The sequence below is a fragment of the Pangasianodon hypophthalmus genome, chromosome 1 (genome assembly GCF_027358585.1).
Source record: "Pangasianodon hypophthalmus isolate fPanHyp1 chromosome 1, fPanHyp1.pri, whole genome shotgun sequence".
Lineage (NCBI taxonomy): Eukaryota > Metazoa > Chordata > Actinopteri > Siluriformes > Pangasiidae > Pangasianodon > Pangasianodon hypophthalmus.
Window position 1 is genome coordinate 19,082,790 of NC_069710.1, and position 9,502 is coordinate 19,092,291.

Here is a 9,502-nt window from a genome sequence, read left to right on the forward strand (position 1 = left end):
CACGTGACCGCGCCACTTCTTTGAAGTTGAGTGACGACTCATATTCTAATCGGCTGCTTTGGCGTGTGCAGTCACTTACCGACAGCCTTTTCCATTTACAAAGTGAACAAAACAGCAATACGATTTCAGTGGTCTAAACAATAATTATATATAAGCATATTTAATTAGCATATATTCCAGTGAGCAGGTTAACCTCTGTTACAGCATTGTGTGTTAGAATGAAGAGATGCAGCCTGACAGAACATGAAGAGCAGCAGATTAGTTTTATTTCATGGTACATAATTAATGGATGTTATGTTGGACAGCTGGAGTGAGATTCATTCTTCTGCTGTCTGAAATGACAGAGAAAGACAGTCCAACCCAGTGAGATTCCTCCAACAAAAACTGTGCGTGCTATCGGGGGAACCAGAGAGAAATTGACTGCCTGTAATGAAGAAAAGAGCAGAAAAAGTGCAGTTGTAGTTGAACTTTGAGGATCAGTAGCTAAATGGATGGATGAATAGATGGATGAGCATTATCATACCTGCATTATGGACCAGTAGACAACCCCAGTCTGCCAAAACAGCATTAAAGATCAGATAGATAAAAGATTGAATCACAGATGATGATGATGATGATGAGGCTGCACATCTCAAAGTGTTTTATTCATCTTAGCAATTTGGCAACAATTAAAATTGTAATTAATTTAAAATCAACATGTCATACTTCTTTTTTTTTAATTGCTGTGTTTAATGTTATGGTATATCTACAAGTTAGTTCCTGCTGTCACTTAGACTTTACAGCAGCTAGAAACTGTTTACAGCAGTTAGAAACAGATGTTCCCTCACAACTGTTCTCTGTCTTGTATTTAATAAAATAAAAATGCAGCTTATGTTACTGAGAAAACGGAAAGCGCAATGTCCTCTGTCCTGAAGACTTCCAATGTTGGAACATGCAAGGGAGCTGCTTTACCTCTCACTGTTACCAAGCCCTGATATTGGAGACGCCTTCCAAAAGTACTTCAATGTACTTCAAACCATATGAATGATTACACATTTTTAAAAATCCATTTATGAGGAGAGTCCCTGTGTTAGTTGTTACTACAGTAATGATAACATATTATGCCAAGTACATAAGTATAAACCTTGTTGCCAGAACTACTGTTTGAGTGGTGCTTTTATAGAAGATTAAACAATATCTTCTGACAACATCATAATCAATCATTCAACACTGCTGTGGTATAAATAAAATTATATCACTGATACTATTACTGATATAAAGATCTGTGGACTACAACCGTTACAATAGTTATGCTAAGCAAATAAATTTCTTTGAATAAAGAAATGAAAGGGTATATGATAGAGTCAAAGAACACTTAAGAGTTCTATAGTTTTTATAACTTTTTTCTGTTTGCTGTTGAGTTCTTCATTGTATAATAAACTTACCTTGTAGGAAGTCCAGAATTTATTTTTCCAGTCTTCCAAGGGGTCATCTCGCCCTTCTAAAGTGCTCAACCCTTTAGAAAATATAAAGATTTTATACTAAACAATAAAAAGGCTCTGCATTTATGCATTTTATTTATATTTATTTATTCTTTTAGCCAATAGTCTAAACAGCAGATCACACACTTTTTTGTGTGATCTGCTAATAATAAAATTAATAAATTAATAAAAAATAATTAATTTAATCAACTCTTGAGTACACCATCTTAAAAACATGAGGTACAGTGGATATAAAAAGTCTACACACCCCTGTAAAATAACAGGTTTTCGTGATGTAAAAAAATGAACCCAAGATAAATCATGTCAGAACCTTTTCCACCCTCAATGTGAAATTAGAACGTATAAAATTAAGTGAAAAACAATCAGAAACATTTTAGGGGAAAATCTGAAAACTAAAAAAACCTGGTTGCATAAGTGTGCACACCCTTTTATAATTGGGGATGTGGCTGTGCTCAGAATGAACCAATCACATTGAATCTCATGTACAAAAGTAATTATCACACAGCTGTCATCAATGAAATTATTCTGACTAACCCCAAATAAAGATCATCTGTTTCTCTAGGATTTTCTTCACATCTTCATGGTTTCATCTGACTTCTGAAGCCATGGTCTGCAAAGAGCTGACAAAGCCTGTATGGGTTCTCACTTGTTGAAAGATATAGATCAGGAGAGGGGTATAAAAGAATTTCCAAAACATTAGATGTAACATGGAACACCGTAAAGGCCATCATCAACAAGTGAAGAAAATGGAGCACCACAGTGACATCACCAAGAACAGGATGTCCCTTCAAAATTTATAAAAAGGACAAGACAAAAACTTACCAGGGAGGCTGTCAAGAGACCTACTGCAACATTAAAGGAGCTGCAGGAATATCTGACAAGTACTGATTACTCTCTGCATGTGAGAACAATCTCTCGTATTCTTCACATGTCTGGGCTATGGGGCAGGGCGGCTAGACAGAAGCCCTTTCTCATAAAAAACATCCAAGCTTAACTAAAACTGTGTTATGGTCTGATGAGCTATGGTCCAAAAGGTATAATAATTTCATAAATCCAAAAGGTATGTTTGGTGCAAAAAAAGCACATCACCAAAAGAACACCACACCCACGGTGCAGCATGGTGGTGGCAGCATCATGCTTTAGGGCTGCTTTTCTTCAGCCAGAACTGGGGCTTTTATCAAGGTGGAGGGAATCACGAATAGCTACAAATACCAGACAATTTTAGTGCAAAACCTTCAGGTTTCTGCTGTAAGCTGAAGATGAAAAAAAAATTCCCCTTTTAGCACAACAGTGACCCAAAGCATACATTCAAATCAACACAGGAATGGCTTAACCAAAAGAAGATCAGTGTTTTTGAATGGCCTAGCCAGAGTCTAGACCTGAATCCAACTGACCACAAAAACCTGCCATTTTAACGTGGGTGTGTAGACTTTTTATATCCACTGTATTCTTGGAGTATGTTGTGTGCTGTACAAACACTTCCTTACTCACCTATGTAGAAGGCACTAATCGTTGCAGGAGCAGCAATTAGCTGATCCAGAAACACTTTCACAAATATTTTTTTGGCCCCTCCCCCAGGAAACCTCTTCTCTAATGCACGTAGCCAGTGGTAGTTGAAGTTGGAATGAAAACACAACCCCACCAATGCTACACGAAAAGTCTGGCTCCAGTCAACACTGTGCATTGGAACATTTGTCACCGTTTCTGATGAATCCTTTTCTTCAGTTGAATGCTTGCTCCATTCAGAGTGTTTGAGGTGAGCCACAGCTCCTTCCTCTCTGGATGTGACTGATAGCTCCTGTTCAGAAGTTTCCCCACTGAGCTGAGTGCTTTGACCATGTGTGCCTCCCAGCATGCTTTGCTGAATTAAGTCTGCAGTGGCAAAAAGAGTTGTATAGCCCACAACATTGGTAATGTATGGATAGGATCTGAACATGGCCCACACTCTACTCATGCTGCCTGCTGGAATGGAAGATAAAAAAATAAGTAGACTCTCATGAAGACCTAGTATACACTTTAATAAAATTGATAATCTAATAATTGTTATATGTACTCATATATATGTAACTTGTATATGAAACTGCAAAGGAACAAAAAGCAATAACTCACCATACAGATGACAGAACTTAAAGTGATTGACACAGATTACTAGGTATTTTCTATCTAACTTTAATCTCATTGGTTCCAGAACACAACAGAGAGAGGGCTCAGTCCAAGCCTTGACCAATGAGAGCTAGCTTCTGCAGTGGGTCAAAGTTCTATGAGCATAAATGAAAGTGTGTTAATGATAAGCCTTTTGCAGGCAAAGCAAAATGTGAGAAAATAACACATGCTGAAAAAAGACAGTGGAATCATAAACAGCAAGTACTTAAGTGCGTTGGAGTAAAGTAAGACATAGATACATACAACAAAATTTGGTTTAGAAATAGACTGTAAAATGTACTGATATGTATTTTGTTGTAAAAATATCATTATTCATTTTTATAACTCATGAAAAATGACTGATTCTTATACAGTATGTTGTGCAACACTTTGCACAAAGAACAAATAGGGAACTTCAGTTTAGCTTAAGAGTAACAACTTTTTAAATTATTATCAAGGTATGAAAGTAAAGTGTCCAACTCACCACTTGGGACCACTTGCTTATATAGTCTCAAATAAGCAAACATTTAAATTGTAAGCACACACCCTCCATAAGATTGTGTTGACACCACTCTGTGATTGGGATTCTCCATAGTATTGAATTCTGAAGGTGGCTGATATTGAGAGTGGGGTTTCCTCCAACCCAAAAGCACATGGTCTTCAGTGGCTATCTGTAAAGCAGCTGGAGTGTGCCCATACTAAAAATAGGTCTCCACTCCCTCTCTTACCACTAATGTTACTTATGCTGCTCATTATAATGTGTTGACAATAAAAATAATATATATACTGTATATATATACATATATATATATATATATATATATATATATATATATATATATATATATATATATATATATATAAAACAAATTTATTCTAAACTCTAAGCAAATTTATTCTAAATGCTATAATATATATATATATATATATATATATATATATATATATATATATATATATATATATATATATATATAGCATTTAGAATAAATTTGCTTCAATTTATCATAATATTAATCAGTTGTATTACAGGAATGGTACTGTTACTTAAAATTAAACTACTGACTCTTAAAACTAGCACAACTCACAGGTGTGAAAATGACTGCCATCACTGTTTTGTGTCACATGGGCTTTGATATCTTCTCTATATCAGTCAACCAGAGCTCCCACCTTATTAACAACTTGCTTCTTATTTCCCCAAAGTTCTTTCCCTTAACTCACATTATGCAATTATAAGGCCATTATGTACTACTTCTGTTTATTTTCTCTCCAATCTATTGCATGTTCCCTTGAATTATGCCTCTGCTCTCTCTGTTCATCTCTGTTCCAGCTTGTTTGTTCATAAGTCTGCCTGGTTGACTGCTACATCTGACTGCATTTTATTAAATAAATTTGGATCACGCGTTAGTAACCTATCCTATCTCTGTCCCTTGAGGTCATAATCAACTTGCTAAGGTAACTTTTCACTTTTAAAATATAAATATTAAATAATTTTTAATATTTTATTTACTTACTCTATAGTTCATGGCATATAGACATATTTATGTGATTTAGATATTTTGTATGTTCTTTGGAACATATGTTAAATGAAAGTAAACTTAGTGGTTCAATCAAATTAAACCAGTTAAAACCAAACAAGTGAAAAATTGTGGTTCACCTTATATACCATTTTAATTAATTAAAGAAAAGTGAAAAATAGTAGTATTGCATGTTTTGTTAAAGTGTCATTCCTAACCTCACTAACAAATGCCATGGTATTGGTAAGAAAGCAAGAGAAAGCACAATAAATTACCCATAACCTATTCATAGTTCATTCCTCAGTGGTCTGTTATGTTGAATTTTTTCATAGATACGTAAAATTAACAATCCTGCTGTGCATCCGTGTTGAAATGCGAGGGCAATTTGTCTGTAGCAACAAGAAGAGCTCTCTGACAGGAGAATGTGTTAATGAGGCCTGGAAATTAAATTGATCAATTAAAGCCTTGTTCAGTTCTTAACTGGTGGGCTTCTGTTTGCTAACACTTAACAAGCGGCCTTTGGTCCTTTTCACAATGCATACAGAGTCCACACGACCAAAGCAGTTGACTCTTAGATAATTGCCCCGCTTTTCTTTCTTGACCTGTCTATAGTCACTTCCTACTCTCTTTGTCAGCAATGTCTTGCCATTCTTAATTTGAAAGGATGATGAAAAGCCTTCTTTTAAGTCTTTTCTTCAGCATCCTCAATGCCACTGCACCGCACACTTATTCTTTCTCCATCTCAACCTCCTTCCCTCCCTCCCTCCCTCCCTCACTCCCTCCCTCACTCATTGTGTAAAGGTGTATTTATATATACCCATGTATGTAACAGCATCGCTTCTGATTCCATCTATTTTTCACTCTTGCCAGACAGTGCAGAGCTAACAAATGCTTGGGACAGGTGAGTAGGGAGATTGGGGTTATTTTAACTTAATTACTAGAATCTTCATTATTTAAATGGCAAATAAGACAGAGCAACTTTGTGTGTCTTTCATTTATTGGTATATCCTTCAGTAAGTTTTAGAGAATTTAGCTGATGGATAGATGGGTGGATGAACTGTCTGTACGCATCATTCTCTTGTTCTGTAACTGTTGTGTTCTTGCTGATGGTGATGATTGTTTGATGCTTGGATTTGCACAAAGACTGTTTGTGTTGTTTGCAACATATCTACATATTTTGAAAGTCTAAATATGATATGTTTTAAATCACTATAATCTAAAGCTTATATAAAGGAAAATGTAGAATGCCAAGAAACAATATTCCAGCTAAAACAGGTGTTTGAACAGTCGAATATTTGCAGTTCAATTCAATTCAATTCAATTTTATTTGTATAGCGCTTTTAACGACATTGTCACCAAGCAGCTTTACAGAAATAAATAGATTCAAATTAAGTTAAACCAAAATAAATTGTAAATATGTGAATTTATACCTAATGAGCAAGCCAATATGAGGAAGAAACCTTGAGAGGAACCACGGATAGTGCAATTATAAATAAATCCTTTATCCATTAAATGGAATCCTTAATCCATTTAAAATGTTGAAATTGAAATTCCTAAGGTTGGAAATTATGAATGCTTTTAAGGTATTATTTTAAATACAAATCAACTGACATTTGCATATGATAAAACTTTTGTAGCTGCTTTTTATTAGTCCTTATTTTCAATAAACTAAGATATAGCTGTTTGAGGTAATATTTTCTACTCTCATGCATTAAAAGGAATTAAATGTGTAAAAACAGGAAAAATCACTTTAATCCTGTTCGTCTCGGCTCTAAGAAATGCATCCATCCAGCGCCATATCATTTGAACCAGGGCTGGAACGAGGAGTGCCATGGGGTTGCGACCTTCTTACATTTATGACATCGGCAGCTGGCTACATGATGCGGACTTTGCAAAAGCCACGGAAAAACAAGCCATCCAAACGGCAGGTCAACCACCGCAGGTTTCTACACAACATGATCCAGAGGTATAACAGAAAAACAGAAAGAGAGAATTTTTTTTAAAAAAATCATGAGCAAATTCTTGTTTTCTTTACCAACACTTGCTTGTTTAAATTCTCCTAGGAAATTTGCAGAAATAGAGGCAGCCAATCATCAGCTGGCATCAGCTCTTTTTTCGGTGGACACAGAGTCACAAAGACAATCAGGAGTAAAGTCAACTCACAAACAGGAATCAGAAAAAAACCTGAAAAAAGGTAAAAGGTCTCATATTTATATAATTACAGTAGATCTAGTAGCAGTTCTGATGGTCAAGATTAGTCTTGCTGTATCTTGGATCTGGTTTATGATGAAATCTTATAATCCTGCAGCCACTGCTGTGTTTGGTGAAGCTGAAACAAAACAACTGGAGGAAGACAATGATACGAGAACTTTAGACAGTCTTGTGACTAACCCTAATGAAGGCTTATTGAAGAGCAAATCTCTGAGTAACCTGAACAATGGAGAAGTCAGCCAGATAAGGGAAGATGAGGAGCAGGTAGAACATAGCAGCGAGAACTCACTACAAGAAATCACTGACTTTACTGGTGAAAGGGAACAAATTCAGTGTGCATCTTTTGATTTGAGTGACTTGACACCAATTACCAACATCATTCTAGAAGACAGTGTATTTACCTCACTTGAAAGTATTGAAACAATTACAGAGAATTCACATGTACAGATCCCTAATTCACCTGATGGAGAACAACAACAACAACAACAACAACAACATCATTTAGGGCTGACATGGTTTGAACTATCACCCACTTCACCAGTGTCTCCTTTGTCTTTGAATTCATGTGATTTTGAGGTACCAATACAACCAGACAATGACCACACCTCCCAAATCCAACACATTGCAGAGAGTCTACAGATGGATTTAATGGAGAATCTTGAACTGCTAGACGCAGAAACGTATTTACAACAAATTGACCAAATGGACATGGCTGCAGATTGGGACATCCACAATGAAGAGGACCTGAGCTGTTTTCAAGATAGCCTTTCATTCCTTAGCACTTCACACACAAACTTTCCCATGGATAAGCAAGCAACCTGTGGTGATGGAGATATTTGTGGAGGACTGCAGCAGATTACCACACTGCTCAAAAATTCTGTAAAGAACATGAATATAGAGGACAAATTGAGAGGTAACATTACTTACAGTCTAGCACACTGTGGATCCAGTGGCCACCACAATCAAGCAAAACAAACTAGAGCAACAGTGGACTGCTACATAAATCAGCCTGAAGTAAGTACAGCAGTAAACAAGGAGGGACAGTACTCAACCAAAGGTACGTGGACTGTCTCTGAGCAGGGTAACATTTCAAGTCATGACCCATTAGACCAGACCCAACCTAAAAACTGGGAGCAACATCTCAGTCACTCCAATCATGTACCAAGCAAGGTAAAAGAGCCTTATTACAAGCTGACAGATGACCATTCCAGTCCTGTAAACCCGCTCTCGTCCTCAACAGCACACTGCTATGGCTTTGATATTCCACTACAAGCCAACAGCAACTGCATAGGAGACTCGTGTTGCTTTCCAAATAATGGACATAATCAGAGTATTCTGAGCTTTGAGGGTGTGGCTCAGTCTTTTCCTGCCCCTTATCAAAATCCACACCCTCATCCAGTTTCAACTCCACCACTGAATGATGACTGGCTATTCAGCAACATAGCAACAGAGGTGGACTTTAACAGTATGGCCAGATCACATGGATATACCTACTGTTGAAGGACCTGTGAGAAATCACTCTGGCACTCCTACCAGAAATAGCAGTCTGGATGAGTAAAACAGATTACATTACATAACAAGGAAGATAGATTAAAAAGTAAAAATATCCTTTTTGAAAAGCACTGTAAAATTGTACAAACTTAAATAACTGCTTTAACTACTTGTCTCAAAAGTGTAATATTATAAATACATTTTTCACACAATATGCATATACAGACAGGTGACAAATGAAAAAGGGAGAAACTGACATGAAGTATGTTGGGCCACCTTGAGTCACTAGAACAGCTTCACTGCACCTTGATATCAATTTAACAATTCTCTGGAGCTGTACTGGAGGGATGAACACATTCTTCCAAAAGATATTTCCTCAATTAGTGTTTAGATTCTGGTGGAGGAGAGCACTGTCTAACATGTCAGTCCAAAATCTCCCATAGGTGTTCGATTGGGTTAAGGTCTGACGACTGTGCAGATTTATTCCCATCTTTGCTGTTATAATAACCTCCACTCTTCTGGGAAGGCTTTCTACTCTATTTTGGGGTGTGGCTTTGCCCATTCAGCCCCAAGAGCATTAATAAGTTCATCCCAAAGGTGTTCAGTGGGGTGGAGGTCAGAGCCAGGCCACTCGACACTCCACCTTTGGCAAACCACGTC

The 9,502-nt window shown here is 36.8% G+C and overlaps 1 protein-coding gene across 2 annotated transcripts; it reads right to left on the reverse strand.

Annotated features, from left to right (window-relative positions):
• Positions 1 to 246: 246 nt before the first annotated feature.
• si:ch211-120k19.1 (uncharacterized protein LOC563199 homolog) lies at positions 247 to 4,305 on the reverse strand. Of its 2 annotated transcripts, none has more exons than XM_026926807.3 (6): positions 4,108 to 4,305; positions 3,591 to 3,739; positions 2,973 to 3,440; positions 1,425 to 1,495; positions 524 to 553; positions 247 to 424 (listed from the first exon to the last, which is right to left on the reverse strand). In XM_026926807.3, the coding sequence occupies exons 2-6, from the start codon at positions 3,658 to 3,660 to the stop codon at positions 293 to 295; spliced, it is 771 nt and encodes a 256-aa protein (XP_026782608.3). In that variant the 5' UTR covers positions 3,661 to 3,739; positions 4,108 to 4,305; the 3' UTR covers positions 247 to 292. The 2 variants fall into 2 exon arrangements, with proteins under 2 accessions (XP_026782608.3, XP_026782607.3); XM_026926806.3 differs by having other exon boundaries at positions 2,973 to 3,443.
• Positions 4,306 to 9,502: the final 5,197 nt, after the last annotated feature.